This window comes from Caloenas nicobarica, chromosome 1, assembly GCF_036013445.1.
Source record: "Caloenas nicobarica isolate bCalNic1 chromosome 1, bCalNic1.hap1, whole genome shotgun sequence".
NCBI lineage: Eukaryota > Metazoa > Chordata > Aves > Columbiformes > Columbidae > Caloenas > Caloenas nicobarica.
The window spans coordinates 37,223,648-37,241,264 of NC_088245.1; the positions used below are offsets into that span (position 1 = coordinate 37,223,648).

The window sequence follows — 17,617 nt, forward strand, 5'->3', positions numbered from 1 at the left end:
CCTAGTCTGGTTTTGTATTGATTTGCCCCTGGTGTATGATCTAAGGAAGCTTCTGGTATTTCAAGGAAAAAAGTCAAAAAGGCTCTTTTTTGTTTGGGTGTGGTGTGGGTGGGTGTTTTGTGTGTGTTGTGTTTTTTTTTTTTTTTTTTAATCAAAGGAACATTATGCTGTCATGAGGAGACTTTCACTAGCTAAGAAAATGAGGTTAGAGATGCAATTTCCTTCTGAACAAGAAACTAGTCTCACTACTTATTTTGGGGGTTTGTTTCTCTCATCTGTAAGCATGTGAAGTACTGCTTATCTAAAAGTAGCTTTGGATAAAGGTGTTCCTAAATCACTGTAGGAAATGAGGAATTTGAGCTGTATCTACAGGTTATAATCATGTTTGGGTACCTCGTATTTTGTATATAATATGGCAAACACATATTCATTTTGATATAAACTCAACAAAATGGAGTCTTGAGAACATTTGAAAGAGCCATACTGTTGTACAGTCTGTACTGTGTCCTTTGAGCTAGTAGTTTTTAATTTCTCACTGAAAACCAGAAATACCAGCCTTCTAAGTACTCCTGAGAGCTCATTCATTCAGAATGGGCAGGTGTATATGCACAGTCTGACTTGGTGATCCCAGGTAGTATATTATGACCAACAGCTGTTAAGTTTGACTTCCATCAAAGGTGGTACTCCCTGCAGAAATGCTGTAGACTTTTTTTTTAGCTTGTTTACATTGCTGCTAATGTGTCTGTGTACTTTGGAATTGGACAATGCAGTGGCTAATGCTTTTTTTATTTGTAGCTTTAAATGCTGTGTTTTTTTTCTTGACCTTCAACCAAAGGTGCTGCTTGTGAACTAACAACAAAAATGTGCAGATTTAGTACAAGTGCGTACAAAGTAGGGAAAGAAAAAACAATGGTATGTTAAATCCAGACTTGTTTTATTCTGCTGAATGGGATGGGTGGTATTAAAGTCATTCATTTGGAAGGAGAGCAAACTGTGGAGGGAAATCACATGAAAGCAGCAGCCTTGGGGAAGGAGCTGTCCTGGTGATTTGAAGACCAAAGGCCAAATAGGGTCTGCCTGTCCCTTCTGTGAGGCAATGAATTAGCATGTGATATTCTTTGCTGTTCAGGAGATGGGAATGTATTGAGCTTCTTACACAAACCTTGACATCAGACTACTAGCTATATTATATGGCCAGCTATGCTTCCTTAAGCAGGAGATAAATGGTTTGAGGAAGGAGAGTTAAGACCTTGTTTTGTAAACTCTGTTTTATAGTTTAAGCACCTAGCTTTGTACTACTGTGTAGTGACTTGGTTTCTACAGCGTTCTCATGTATCTACCCAGAGCCAATGGTGTATTAAGATTTTATTGTTCTCACTGTTTGAGATCTCAGTAAGAGTCATGTCTTCCTTTCCATCCTTTTTCTTTTTTTTCCTGTTTCTATATGGCAGATGAGTTTCTTGCTAAGATAGGTTCTTTCTCCTCTCTAGATCCACCTGGCTTAAAAGTGCATAGCGTACAGCTGGAAGATTGATCAGCTTAATCCATGACCTGATGACATGACCCTTTAACTAACAGATGTAACCTATTTAATTAACAAACAATTATAATAACAATATTGGAAGTCTTAGTTCGGACAGACTTTTCAGCTGAGTATAGGAGCCAATGGCAGGGCATATATATAAGGACAATGGTGATGTGTGACTCTGTGGTAGTCCAGTTGTTCCCTTCAAATAATATATATTTTTTTAATTTGAATCCGTCAGTATGTGCTATCAAACAAGTACAGCCTGGAAGGTTAGTCAACCCTTTAGAGTCTTAGTTCAGCTGAGTAAAAATGGGAGCTATTGAATATTACCTATTTTTATTAATTTCCAGTCACGTGTTGCTATGTGTTGAATTACTGCCGAGCTCATCCTGGTTTTGAGCTCTGCAAACTTCTGCTGTACGTGGTGGGCAGTTTTCCTTCTCTTTAGCTAATATAGATACTTCTGATGAGCTGGCTGCTGCTTTGTCTGCGAAGGCTCATCTTTGTCATGACAAATGTGCTAGCTGCTACCTCTGCATGCCCTGCATAGAGTAAGCTCTTCTTTCTCCCTGCAATACACCAGTGCACCGATTTGCAGAGTTTTACTACTGCGTTCAAGCTTTGTATGGATCATTGTTCAGCAGTTCTGCTGCTCTTACTGCAGCAATCAGTGATAAGCCAATGTGTGCTGAATGGTTAAAAGGACAGGCACAGTAGAACCCCGTTTTTAAATATGAAAAATCCCTGTGTGATCTTTATCTTGGCTTTTTTAATGTCTTTGCTCTTGTAAATGGGAGGTTTCTTACGAGTTTTCCTGACAGTGTTCTCCATTTGAATGTTATCTTTGTATGCAGTAAACTGTTCATACTATTATAGTATATTACTAATACTTCGCATTTGAAGTCTTTGTGGAAGAAGAGGTTATAACTGGGTATTTCAACACTGGAAATTCTTCAAGACAGGAATCCTTTCTGCTTGTATGAGATCACAGGCATGTGTCTGTCCAGACCGGGCCCCTTGGCAGAGTGACAGATTTAGTGTTTAATTGCAGATTCCCATTGATTCTTAAATAATAGCACTTGCTTTGAGTTTGCTTTCCATCTTGAATTTTGGGGTTTGAGAAAAGCAGATCACTTCCCAATGTAATATTGAGCTGCTTGTGCTTCTGTGTTTTCAAGGTAGAGTTTCCCCTGCTTCTGAATATCTTGGGTTTTTTTTTCATTTATGTTCAGTTATCAAAGTCATGGGGTGGTATTTTTACCTTATAAAGACTAAGGAGTTAAAATATTTGGGAAGGAGCATAGAAGAAGGGGTATTTCAGAAGCCTATTGCGATTATCTTGCAAGTGGGGGTATTCTCTACCCATTGTAAAATGCTGGTAGATGTCTGAAGTCTAATGTTCCTCCTGATAATTGTTTGCAACTGTTGATAAAAGCAGTTCAAGTGTGTGTGTTTTTTCTTCCTATATATAAACACCAACCTAAAATGGAGACTGTGTGCAAAGAATGTAGTATTACCTAATTTTTACAATGCGTAGCAAATGCACTTCTCTTGAGCTATTTTTTCCTAATAGAGCAAACTATTTCTTCATTGAAAAATAATATGCTTTGTAATATAATGTAAAAGAGTATGCATGCAAGTTCTGTTGCTATAAAACATATACCAGTAGAAATAAAGCTGAAGAGGAGGATACTTTATTGTGAGAGTCATTTTAGCATTCCACAAAGTTGCTCTTCCTTAAGTCTGTTCTAGTACTGAGTATGTACTCTTCATTGAGATTAATGTATGCATAGAGGAGAGGATTTAGGGTGGAAATCAGTTTCTCATGGATATAGCAGTTGCAGGTATTGTCTGGAGTGTTTGGTGACTGGCACTTGGTATTTCTGATACATCTTCCCACCCCCCCGGCCCTGCCTCACTGAGTTAGGCCTATGGAGTACCACCCGAGTTTCTCCTGCCCAGATTTCTCATCTGTCTATGGAACTGGAGACTTAAAATGCAGTAATATTTTCTTGCTGATAGTGGTGTTCTGAAGTTTGTTCTGTTTCTTGGTGTGGCTGCATTGGTTCTTGTTTGGACTCATTTACTTGTTCCTTCATCTGTTGCACACAGTGATTTTTCAGTGTCTTCTAATAGAAAAAGTGCCCTTCCATGCTTTCTTCACACACACAGGCAGGTTGCACATTCTTCCTTTTGAAACAAATAGTGTCTGTACTGTAGGTCTCTGGGTTTTCTGTAGGTGGGTTTGTTGTGGGTTTGTTTTTGTTTGTTTGTTTTTCCTGAGTCTTGTTATGTTTGCTGGTGATGTTTAGGAAACAGGAGACCTGAAAGCAAGCAAGCCAATCTCTTTGTTAATATTTGCAAGTGTCAGTCTGAGATATGAATGAACTCTATTTGAAATGGGTGCTTCAGTACAGTAGATTCTAGCTGACAGCAGTATTCATGGAGTGAATGTGGCAATAATGTAGTGAAAACTTCCTCTAAAGTCAGCTCTGATGTCTTGGCAACTGTTTCAGTTCTGGAATTGTTTTTTAAGGCTTTTTGCTTAAAAAAAGTGACATTCTTAAGAACTGCCTTATAGCCAACTGTTGTTTCAGTTTTGCAGTGCTGGGATAGCTACAGGCACTACACAGGTTAAAATATTTTACACTAATCTTTTAAGCACAAAACTTATGATTTATAGGTTTTCAATCATTAATACCAGTACTAGAATGAAACTACTACTTTTTCCCTAGTGAGACTGAATAATCTGATGGGAAGCTCTCTCAAAACACTAGTCTCTATTCTTAAATATGGACCAAATTGATATGACTGCCAAGAGCATCTTTAAACATTCAGGTCTCTTCTAAACAGTATTTAAATAGGCAGGAGTAGATTTGAGCGTTTCTAGAAGAGGTGACACAGCTAAAATATGGAGAGGTTTTTTGAAGAAGCAGTGAAGACCTCTGAAGAGAAATTCTGGTATTTCCCACCCTTTTACCTAAAATAATGAAGACTGCGATTTTCAGGGCTAATAGACATTTCAGTTCGGTTACATTTTCTATCACAAATATGATAGTTTTAGTTCTTTCAGAGGAGGGGTTTGGTGTTTTGTTATTTATTAAGTGATTATGGAATAGTTTGGTTATATCATCAACTTGTATATCACCTATTCACAAATAGAACGCATTCAGGTGATATTGGGAAAAACTATCAATAAAAGCTCTCTAAACTGTGGCAGTTAAAAAACTGACTGGAAAGATTCAGCTGGTTTTGGAATTCTTGTGGCAGATCGTGCTGCTGTTCAAAATTGGCATTGCCCAGGACTATTCAAACTGTAATGGTGTACTGATTTAGAAATATAAAAACTTTTTTTCCAAAGCACACAAAGATGAACTGTAGTGAAGGGCTTACACAGCTTGATGTATGACTTGTGGTCTTAATATCAAAGCACAGAGATTTAGCCTACTGATTGAAAGTGGTTTCTCCCTGAATTAGTGCAATCTGGAGGTGGAAGCCATGCAAAACTGCTCATTGGTTTTGAGCATTGAGTAATTACAGTGAGGAAAATAAAGGCAGGATTATTTTATTTAAGCTGTTTGAAAGATGGAGCTCTGGAAGAACTTATTTCCTGTAATAACTTGTTTGGGGAGCTTCAAGAGACAATGCTTTAGAATTGTCCTTTACATGTACGCAGCATGTCAATGAGTGGAATTAGTACTTGATCTCAAACTTATCGATAAAAGTTACATATGTTAGTTGATGTTGAAAGTACTTGGATTGTAAAATTATTGAGAACTTGTTTCCAAGGTCATGTAGAAAAAGGCTGGGCTCAAGGCCCATTTTGGATAGCAGTCCTTCCAGTATTGTTGCTTCCTCTGTTAACAATACATGATCCAGCTAATGGTGTGTTGTGTGGGATTTTGTGTGTTTGGTGTGGTGGGCTTTTTTTAAGAAAAAAAATTAACAGAAAGCATTAGGTTATCCACTTGCTGAACACACCTTTACAGGACAAATTTTGGAAAAAATACTGCTGCTGTTTTGGGAGTAGTCTGCTTATGACATGGTGGGTGGGGAGGAGAAAAGTACTTTCCTGTTTGCAGGGAGGGACATTCTTTCTTCTGCAGAAGTCACTAGCTTGGAAGCATGTGGTGCAGCGTACAGTCTCTGAATCCTTGTGTGGATGTATTTGGCACTTTCGGTATCATAACATTGAAAAATGAAAAGCTTACAACAGGTTAATTGAGATCATTCTTGTTTCTGCAGCTATGGCTCCTTAAAGTTGTATTGGAAGTTACTTTTTTGTTTGTAAAATCAGATGTTCTGTACGTTCAGAAACAAATTATGGCATTACAATCATTCTGTAAAAATATTAGTTTAATATGCAGTAATAGTCAAGAAGGAAACACAATGGTAGGATTTTCTGTTTTTTAGGAAGAGAATTGAGAACAAAGTGTATTTGAGAGGATATATTTGAGAATGTCAGTATGGCACTAATAATCCCTGGCATTCCTTTATGTGTCCAGCTCTGATCCCTAGCCTCAGAAAGGACATAGCAGAGCTGCGAAAAGGTTCAGAGAGTAGTAAAGTGATCAAAAGCACAGTATGGCTTTCATAGCAAGGAGGAATAGGGCTCTTAAGTGTAGAGGAGTGAGGACCTAGGGAAAGACAGGAATGAAGTAAAGGCATGAGTATTATGGAGAGAGTGAGTAGGTTCTGATTACTCACTGTCTCCTCTAATACAAGGAGGAGTTTCTCAAGTTATCAAGTGGCAAGCTCAGAGTAAGCAGAGAAACTGGTTTTTCACACATGCGCGTTTAAGTTGTGGAAGTCTTTGTGACCATATGTTGCTGAAGCTAAAAGCTTGCTTGGGGTTAATATGAGGCTAGACAAATTGGTAGGGAAAAATACATTGGAGTTGATCATTTAGGAAGAGAAGTAGCCAGCCACTTCTGTCACAGGAAGCTTCTGAGGTGCATTTTTTTTTTTTTAAATGACTGGGAGAATATTCTGTTGAAGTAGCGGCATATACTTCACATTGTTCTGCTCTGACACTAATTTTTGCCACTGTTCTCTTTTTCTTCCCTCCAGTTAGGGACAGATGTCTCTGAAAAGTGTAAAACTTGCTACTGGTGGAGGCAGGATTCTGGGCTAGTTGAATTCCTGGCTTGTCTCAGTGTGACTGCTTCTTCATACTACAGTTTTGATGTTTTCTATTGAAGTGCATCAAATACTGAAACTGCAGGAATGGTAACACTGTGCAGGACAAGGCATGATGGCATCTAGGAGATAGCTGTAGCGGAAGGATTAGCTACTTTTTGGCATCCTAGTTCAGTGACCAGAAGGTAACAGAATCCTTTATTTTTGTACCATGTTAGTGATGGGGTTCTAGCTTATGTCCTAAGCAAAAGTATTTTTATTTGTGCATGTTGTCTTACCAGGTATGAAAGCCTTTGAAGCTAGGTCAGTCTTGGAACTTGTCCCATTAAGAAACTATAAAAGGTGACTTGTGTGTTCCTGAACATCTGGAATTAGGCTGCAAATACATGTCTGTTAAAGCATGTTTTGAAAAAGAGGAGAAATCCCACTTTGTGTTCCCTATTTATCTCACTGAAGAAAACGTAACCCTTGTAAATATTGTCTGTCTGCAGTTGTTTCCAATGTATTAGGGAGGAAAACGAAGGCTGAGGTGGTGAGTGGTTTTATTGTTGCTTTAAAGATGAAAGCTTCTGTATTCTAGTAAAAATTAACCTTGTATATTGACACTGACTGCACTTGTTTTCCTAAAATTGAGCATATCTGTGATGACTTGGTATGCGCATTTGTGTTGACAGCTTTGACTGGAATGCTTTGGAGCTGTGCTGTGACCCTTAGCTTTGTGTTGGTGACTTCTTGTTATTTGAGACTGACCAGTTCTGCCATTGTGAGGAATTCTAGTAGTCTGTAAGTCGTCATTTACAGCTTGTCCTGACAGTAATATGTGTAAATTAGTTCTTTCTAAGGGTCATTAGTAGTCGTTTCAATTAATCAGAACACTATTTGTATGTTGCTTTGATTTCTTTTGCAGGTGTTTTGGTAATCTTATTGTCTTGTTCTTGATTAGCTAGCATTTAAATAAGATCACTTCTTAAAAAAAAAAAAATCGATTATTAAGAATAACATATGCCTTCCTGTTCTGAAGTCAAGTTTCATGTGAAGATGATGTCCCTTAGTGTAGTTACTTTTTGCTTCCTTCCATGTCTGGCCAAAGAGTACTCTGGCCAAAAAGTATTCCTTGCCAGGAATAAAGCTCTTCTCCCAGTGTATCAAACTTTCAAGCAGAATGTTTAGCTATTACAGTGTTTTGGGAGAGCTGGTATGTTTCCCTTTGTCAAATTTTTAAGGCTTTTCTTCTGTGAAAATACTCTTGCTCTTTTATCCTGCAGTTACTATTCCCATGTGTCCCGGTAAAGCCACCATGCTGCTGTCTGGGGAGTTCTGCTGGATGAGATTGCCATGTTCAAGTAGTTTGTTGCATCCCTCATTTTTGGAGGGCAGTGGATGTGGCTGGCTAACTTGGAGAGAAGACCCCCTGGGACAACAGTCAGGAGGTTCCTGGTTTAGAAAATTATCCTGTAGTTTTTAGCTTTGTAGTGTAAGTAGATGAGAATTTTTCTTTGAAGCTCATAAAAATGTGAGCTTGATGGGTAGACAGCTTTCAAGGCTGGTGATTGTTGCTGTCTTGAACCCTTTTTGAGGAGGAGACTTGAAAGTATGATATTGTCACATAGGAAACTCTTCTATTAGTAATTATTAAATTAATGCTTAGGTTGGTAGAACAAGAACTTGTTACTCTCAAAACTATACAGATATATTTTAAGAACTGTCAGGAAACTTTTGAACTAATAATGTTGATGTAGTATATTGAAATACCTTAGACATGTTGGCGTAGAAGAAAACTTTACATCTGTGGCTGGAGCAAGTAGGAGGATTTGGTAAGAGCTTAGATCCTGGACAAAAGAAAGAAGGGTGGATTCAGAACAGGAATTACTGAAGTAGTTAAGGAGTGGCCTTATTAACTCAAGTTAATCAAGGTTATGTGGTAAATAGATGCAGATTGATTAAGAGTTGTTAATTGCATATGCAGGTGATAAATTGCTGTAGTTGCATTTAGCTTAGTTGCCTCTTAAGACGTCAGGCGTCCTGAACTATATTAACATCTTACATAAAAAGTATCTCACTTATTGGTTAACTTGCTATAAAATCATGAACTTCAGAGGGATTTCGTGGAAATCCTATAGTGGTAGTTAATGAATTAAAAGGATTAAGTTTTTGTGATAGATAATTTTGGAGAGAGAGTCAATTTTTTCTGTTGTTTGTAACTTTAACCACTGAATTTGAGCCACAGTATAAAAAAAGTTATAAAGCTGCTAGAGAGTGTCCAGAAGAGGGCTACAAAGTTGGTGAAGGGTTTGGAGAGGAAGCCGTATGAGGAGCAGCTGAAGTCACTTGGTTTGTTCAGCTTCGAGAAGAAGAGACTGAGAAGAGACCTCATCGTGATCTACAGCTTCCTCACAAGGGGAAGAAGAAGGGCAGGCACTGAACTCTTTAGTGACTGATGACAGAACCTGAGGAAATGGCAGGAAGATGTGCCAGGAGAGGGTCAGTTGGACATTAGGAAAAGGTTCTTCACCCAGAGGGTGCTGGAGCACTGGAACAGGCTCCCCAGGGAGGTGTCCCAGCCCCAAGCCTGACAGTGTTCAAGAAGAGATTGGACAATACCCTCAGACACATGGTGTGACCTGTGGGGTTGTCATATGCAGGGTCAGGAGTTGGACTTGATGATTCTTGTGGGTCCCTTCCAACTCGCGACATTCTATGATAAGGAGAGGCAAACATTGACATCTGATCTGTATGGCTTTGTAAATTCAGTGTGTTAATTTATCCAAATACGAAGTGGCTCGCATGTGAGATAGACTTTACACTGGGATTGTAATGCTGGGCAAGTCTGAGTGTAATAACCCTGTTGCTTTCACTCAATTGCTGTACTGTCCTAGTGTATGTGGAATTGCAGCTGACAGTTTTCAGTTTGCATCTTTGCGGGCATGAAGTATTGCATTTGTATGTGTTCATGGCTTCCATCAGCGCTAAAATTTATGTTTGTTAGGTATAGTGAAGTCTATACACTTGTGTCTCATGCCCCCCCTTTCCCTGTCCCCTCCAATCTAAAATGACGTAATCAAGATTTCATGTATGCTCAATAAGATTGACCTTGGGAAGAGCCCATAATTACATAATTATCCTGTCTGGATAACTAATGATCAAACTGGAAGGTTGGCAGTCATCTAGAGCCTTGGCAGTGTTTCTCTAATTCTATTTTAGGCTATTCAGATTAAAAGTTTAGTGTACTGGGAATGTTCTGCTGAGTTAATGAATGAAACACAGAAAAGCTTTGTAAAGTTGGTAGCTTGATAATCTAGTAGGCAGTGTCTGAGAATGTGCACCTGTAGAATGAAATCATAAAGTGGTATAGGGTTTGGTTTACAAGGGTGCTTGAACATCTTCTGCTTCTATCAGGTTTAATTAATCTGATACCTGAATCAAGTGTTCAGATGTCTGTGAAAACCAGTCCCTATGTTTCGGTGGTTTTGGTTTTTGTGTGTGTGGTGGGATTTTTTGTGTTTGTGTGTGGTTTGTTGTTGTGGTGGTTTTTTTTTTATTCATTTGCGGTGTCAAAGGAAGCTGGCACATGGACATGGTTTCAGAGTCAAGCTTTCTTCTTCACTCAGAGCATTTTCATTGCCGTATCTGACTGCTGCCAACAGTGCTACGGAAGTTTGTGCGAGTAATAAAAATTACATTGTTTTACAAATAATTATTTTTTTGTTATACATACATGTATTTTTTTTGCCAGTTACTTGTCCAGATGCTATTACACTTGGCAAAGGTTAGGGAACCCCTGGTTTATAAGTTGGTCCTTAGTTTCTTTTATATCCTTCATTTGTCCTAAATGAGAAATCTTGGCCATGAATGTGATCTCTTGTGTCCACCTCTATTCCTCTTATTTTTCCCATTTATGATTAAATTAACTGTTCAGCTTAATAATCATGGTTATGGTTCAGGAGTCAAGGTAAGTGTAAAACAGTTGACTGTTGGGGAGGCAACTCTTGATGTTGTGTGAATATCTTTACCCATGGAAGTGCCTTAAAAGAAGTCAAATTGGCGAGCACTGTCAGAGGCTGTTGCTGAGTTACCTTCAGATGCAAGCAGAAATGCTGTGTAAATGGCTGCAATATCTGGGGTGGGGGGCTGGGTGTAATTATATCGTGTAAATGGATATGCATATTTTGGTCACTGTTTAAGATGGTACTTGTCTTTTACTGTACCTTGGTATAGAAGGTTGAACGGCAGGATTTCAAAATGCACAAAATTCTTTACAGACTGAGACTTATTCCAGATTCTCTATGCAAAGACACCAGACCTAGAAGTAGTGGAAAGTACCCTTTTTTGTTTGGAAGAACTCTACTTTTGGTAGAACTATATATGGAGCAGTGTACCTATTTAAGAGGGTACCTGTTCTTGGGGTGCTTTCAGCGTCAGTGTGATGACATTAACAACCTAGACCTTCAATTTTGTGTCAGGTTTCCTGGGACACTTTTTAAAAATTATTTTTGTGTTTGTGCTCAGTGAACTATGGTCAGTAGCACCTTCATTGTCTGTTTGAATAGCAGGTAGAACTGCTGGTTTCTGTATGAGCTCAAACTGTGGGTGGAATGAGTTTGTGGCTTAGAAAGGCATGGCAATATGCTTTAATGGTGATTGCATCATGCCTTGGTAACTTTTTAGTTACCGGCTGGTCAGTCTGAAGGGGAAGCATAGCACAGATTACTTGTCTGATTTCAGCTTCTTTTCATTGAAGAATATGTTTTTGTAACAAAGGGGAATATAATAAATAAACTTATGCTTTCAGGAGATGTGGGAAGTCTTTTATTTAGAAAAGAAGGACTGGTAATTTAATCGCGCTGCACTTTTCATCTAGACTTTCAGTGTGTCATCTCTTGTCAAAATAGAAAATGCTGATGACTTGTACAACTTAGTGGTATGGATTATTGCTTAGTAAAAAGTAGTTCTACTTTTAACTAGATAGTAAAACCTTTAAATTATTATTTCAATGCAACTGAGTCATTAAAGCAGGAGGGCAAGTGGCAAACACGGTTTGAAATCTGCAAGTATACAAGATTCTGGTTTAATGTAAAAGCTAGTATAGTGTAGTATCAAATGTGGAGTTAAGTCAAAGGTTGATAGCTGTCTAATTGTTGTTTGTCATATTACAGACTCATTTGTTTTTATCTAAAGATTACAGTGTTGTCATAAAGCTACAGTGTTGGTATACCTTTTTAATATTTTCAGACTCTAGAAGGAATTAATTTTTTTCTATTTTTTTGACAGTCAAGAATCCCTTCAGTGAAGAACTACCAAAAATAAAAGTAAGTAAAACCACTTAAAACAGAGATTTTTTTTTAGTCTGTCAAATGATTATATAAAACCAATATAAATCTGTTCAGAAGGATGCAGTTTCAGAATGTTCTGCATGAGACGGACACACTTCTTGCAACTTTAATGTTTTAATTTTTTTTCATCTCAGGCAATATAACTAGGATTACATGATTTGGCTGTGGCACGCTGGTTGCATGAAAGAAATGTTACATAATTTGTGTTGTAGAGCTATGAGGTGGTGGTGTAAGTTTGGAGGCTAAATTTGTCAGTTTATCTCTTTAATTGTTACCATTGGCTTCCTAACCTTGAAAGGGCAGCTGGTAAGAGATGATTCACTTGAAACTCCAGGATCTTATTTAGTGCCATAGAAAAGCAACTGTTAACCTCCTCGAGGAAATGGATTTAAAAGATTGTCTTTTTAATTTTGATTCTGTTCTGTTACTTGGTCCTATATTCGCTTTTTCAACTGGAATATTGGGATAACCATTTTTGAGATATCACCTTTGAAGGTATCTGTATTATTCTTAGTTCTGCAATATGTGTTTTGGTGGTTCTCTTCTGGCCTTCAGTCTATTTGCTTGGACTGTAAACATAGTGTTCTGCTTTTGCTAAGCATATATAAGCAAGTACTGCAAGATAATTATGTGGGATTTTCTTTTCGTCTAGGATTGAGCCCTCCAAAAGTGAATAATTGTGTATTTTAAGTAGGTAGACTTGGCTAGTTACTTGGGCAGAAAATGTTTCTGAATCTTTTGAACAAATAGAATTTTGTGAGATAAATTCCGAGGATTCTTTCAGAATTACTTTAGTGCAGAGAGAATGTGTCTTGTGCACTTGACAGCTTGAGAACCCATTTTAATGTTACTTTCTTCTATGTTTCTTGTGTATCGTTCCATAGTAATCCTGCTCCATGCTTGATTGCTCATTGGCTATGAAGGTTATACTGTTCAGTTCCTTCCTTTACATGGTCTGACCATTAATTTAAGAAAAGAGAGTTTGGTCCCAAACATGTTTCACGTGTCTGTCTCAGTGTAGCTAATAATGAAGTCATGGGTGTACTTACAGGCAAGTAAATGGAACTTGGAGTACTGCTATTTGTATGCGGTAGAGGACTGATTTTCCTCTTCTGCCATGCTCAGTATTTTCCAGCTAGGAAATGAGTTCATAAAATTGGTTACTTTCCTGGGGAGTACCAACTACAGCAAGTTAATCTCAGTTACAGTTTTGTAGGACCAAAACAGGGAGAAGTGATGCTGATAATTGTTCATACCATCTATGGGAATAAATTTGTCAAATGTTTGATCAATGAATTAAGTATTCTACTTTTTGGTAGCAGTTTTCTTACAGGAAAAAAAAATAGCATTCATATTTTAATTTTTTTTTCAGGCAGTGCTGATGCGTCAGGGAATTAAAGTATATTTAGGTTTTTTTCAGTGTGAGTATAATCAGCAGATGCACAAACTGGAAAATTACTTTCCTTGCATATTTTCTGAATAAAGGCTTTAGTCTTACCTCAGCCATTTGACTCTGCCCCAGGAGTCAGAGCCAACTTAAAATCCCACCTAAACATGTTTTAGAATGGCCTTTTGTACTTGGTGTATCTAATTTCAGGTTCCTTATCTTCATATTTGGAATAATTCATTCTAATATAAAATGTTTCTGGATATATTTCAATGAATTTGCTCAATATCTTGATAGTTTAACTCCCCTATAAGTAACAATTATATGACATTTCATATTCATGCTTGTTTTGGGAATTAGGGCTTTTTATACTAGTGGCATATGCAGGAGCTGTCAACAAGATTGTCCACAGCTTTGTTTTATTTTGTTTAATTAGTTTACTGTAGTTTGAAGATAGACAGCAAAAAATCTTATTTTGCTGTGAATTTTATGTGGGAATATGACCAGATGGTTCTTTAGCGTGGCTTCTATGAAGTGTCACTGCACATTTATTAAGAGTAAAAGCGTTTTATTTTTACATAGTGGATATGTAAAAAAAAACCCACCCACCAAACTTCTTTTGGGTCATTGTACTGTTCTCTTAGTAATACTAAAATAACCTTTTGGGCTGTCAGTTTTAACTGGCAGATCCATCAGAGTCCAGGCTGCAATCTAGTTTAGTTTCAATCAAGATCTGAAGAATCAATATTGTGAATACTTAGATTCAAAATCTATTGCTTGCATCCTTGTTGGTGTGTGAAACACTACAGCTTTCCACCTGTATGTGTGAAAACCTTTTATTTTTTTTCATAGTATATAAATATCTTTTTTGCTAAATGGAAGAAAATGAATCTCTGCTAATGTTTGTTTTAACATTAATGTGTTTTTCTAATTTTAGGAAGATGAAATAAATCTCATGATGAACAGCCTATATGCACTTCATGATAAATTGGCACAAGTAGCAGGTAACACTTGAAAAATATTGTGACTAAGAGTGTTATGGCAACAGCTACAAAGAAGTCTACGCTCAGATAGCGATTTGCAACAACTGGTATATGCCAGGGCCCTGACAGCCATTTAGCGTTCTGTTTTGGGAAACTAGAAATCCCATTTCTAGTTCACTTACACTGCCTTTTTCACCAGCGTAGTACCTTTTGTTGCAATATTTTTGTTAAACAGGATAGGCCGTTGAATATTTTGATCCTGTATGTTTTTTTTAATCTAATTTCCTAATTGTTTATTAATACGATTTCATGAAAATGTGTAAGTATGCCGTGTATGGAGAGGAGTATATATTTCTTTTAAAGGTAGTTATTTCACTGTAGTGGAAATATGTCTGAAAAACAATATTTTGCAACAATTAGAAAATGCTTGCTAATACAAAGAACAATAGTGGTTGAACAAGATTGCCTTGTTAGACGAAACAGTTCAACTTAACCATACTAATTATATAGTAATGAAAAGTGCTGTGTATAGTAATATGTCAGAGATGATGTTTAGGATTAGTATGAATTATTGAATATTCAAAGTAAAAAATACAGTTCTTTTGCCTGGAGTCATAATTAACACATCTTTAAACTGCATAGATATTTACACATCATAATCAGGAAATGGTAAAGTTAAGACTGTGTTTATAACTTTGTCATCTCCTGAGTGTGAGTTATAGCAGAACCTATTTCATGGCTATTAAGCCATTTTTTTATCATCCTTGCTAATTGAGTTCATAATGCGTTTAGGAGGCAGTGCCTCAGTTTTTGGTTTTTTAAGCCTTACTGTTCTTTGTGCCAACTATTTGGTTTGCAACAGCAAGTTTCTCCTAAAAGGCTTTTACACACTTCTCAAACATTAAAAAAATGTTGAAACAACTCCGTGTAAGATAGGAGGCTGACAATTTAATATGCCAGGTTTCTAGAGGAAATGTGAGAAATTTGAGCAGCTTTGTAATACCTTCAAATTGCAAGAGTCATCTTCCTGCAGAAGCTTTTTGTTTCCAGAGCATTTACACTATCCACAGTGAATGAAATAGCTGTTTAGACAAAACCCACACATTTCTTCTTGTTCACAATTTTTTGGGTTAAAGATTAATGTAAAAGAATTATGTTTAACCTGAGTGCATGAAAAGTAATAGTTGCTTTAGTCTTCATTTTGTTGCTTTCTGACTCTGAATGCCTTGCAGTGTTGATCTTTCACAGGTCAATTACATCTTTCTACATTTTTATCCGTTTCAAAACTACTTCATACTTAATAGATAATTCTGTTCTATAAATCATTGGAACCAAAAGATTTTTTTGTTTGTTTTTCCATGTGGGATAGCCAAACTGTGGTGTGTAGGAATGTCTTGCAAGACCCATAGCTGTGCATAGTAGAGCACTGGCTTGTGTGAAGTGGAAGTAATGGGTTTCTGCTACTTCTATCCCTCTTTTTGAAAATAAGTTTGCTCTTCTCTCAGTGTGTCAGTTGGTCCATTGTGGCCATACAGTGAACAATGTACTTGCCTGGATAAAAAGGTTTGGCACCTCATTTCTACATCTGTGAAAGAAAGGGAATTTTCTTTGTTAGCTAAGGCTTACTTCTGTGCATGTACACTTACAAAAATGTTTATCTGTCTGCCTTACGAGAGAAATTTGTGTGCTCCAAGATGACTGCTTTCTTCTCCAGGTGCGTTAATCTCTATTAGTCTGTTCTTGGCCAGGAAAATCTTCAGTACTTACTTTCAAAAAATATAGCTATACTTTCTGGTTAGGTGATCCCCCAAACTGAAGCTGAATTTTGAGATTACCTGGTTGCTCAGCAGAATAGCTTTCATGCAGTCTGAAGAATGACCTAATTCCTTTGTACTTAGACAGAAGTTATCCTCAATGCCAGGTTTCTTAAGGTATGAGAGGAAGAAGGCTGACATCCATTTTTGAATACCATATTGATGTAGACCTGGCACAATATCTGGAAGCGGTTTAAAAGTCATAGAACACAGAAAGCTGCTATGTAGGGTTTAAAAGTGTTGATCTTGTACACAGTGCACCACTTGAAAAGGAGTATAGTTTTAGTAAAAGTGGTGCTTTTCATGTCTCTCTGTCACATACTTGGAAAAGTTTCTCTTATTTCATACTTGGCTATGAATCAGTTTTTCATATTAAAAGTGTTAATATTAAAAAGCCAGGCTGGAAACTTGCAGGAGGCTGTTCTGTTAAGTTTTATTCAACATTGTGACTACCAAGTAGATGGTCACTTCAGAATTTGGTTTCTAGCCCTCTTTGGTTTGTTAGAGTTCTTTTACTGAGCTAGTTTCTTGCCTTGTCAACTTCAACTAGAGAGCAAGTGATGGGGCGTTTATTTTAGAAGGTGAAACACTGAAAGTTGTTTCAAGGAAGAAAAGGTCAGGATAACAGTTTGTTAGTTTTATCTGCCTTAATATACTGTGTTCCAGCTGTAGATGCCTATTCTGTACTGTGGTGCTCGGATATGATGTGAAATGATTTAGTTATCCTATATAAAAATAGAATGCCTTTAATGCATCACTGTTCTCAGAATTACTAGTCTGCCAAACCAATGGTGAGTAACACCTTGCCTCACAAGAAACTAGGGGGAGAAGCAGTATCTACTCATCCAGTTCTGAGTTGAAGTTTGTTTTCCTGTGTTCTTGCCTAATGGTTCACCCTTTCTTCAAAGCAGTGACTTGTTATAGACAGGATGTATTTCAGTGCCTAACACTTTCTCCTAAACCATAATATGTGCTTTATGTAAGTTAGACTTCCTTCAGGCCTATGTTAATTACTGGATGTCTTGGTCTTTCATGGAAAGACTTCAGTAGTCCATTTTCAGTTAGGCTTGCAAAATGAATAAACCTAACCACTATATCCACAAGAAACAGCCAGCTACCTGTGTGTATGACACTACTTTCTTGTACATAAAGAATTTTTTTGTAGTTAGATGTTGCTTTTGCTTGGTATTCTCCATTAAGTAATGATCTGTCAGACGGTTTCCTTCTGAACTAATGGACAGCATGGGTCCTTGAGATGCAGGGGTGAATTAGACTTCCATATGTAATAAGGCTTACCGATAAATCCATGGCTGGAAGAAAAATCCTGGCAAAACACTAATATTGCTTAATACTTATTTCAAATGTCAACTACTGTATGTGATTGCTGTCACAGGCTCACTGTTCTGTTGCTCTCCTTAATATTTAGTTCTTTGCGT

General features: G+C 37.3%; 1 protein-coding gene across 1 annotated transcript in view; it reads left to right on the forward strand.

The window, feature by feature from the left end:
* The window catches only part of LEMD3 (LEM domain containing 3), a 50,179-nt gene that overhangs the window by 11,431 nt on the left and 21,131 nt on the right, over positions 1-17,617 (forward strand). Inside the window, exons 2-3 of the mRNA XM_065634544.1 lie at positions 11,936-11,973; positions 14,322-14,388. Of these exons, the coding sequence (XP_065490616.1) occupies positions 11,936-11,973; positions 14,322-14,388 (105 nt within the window). The remainder of the gene's footprint in view (positions 1-11,935; positions 11,974-14,321; positions 14,389-17,617) is intronic.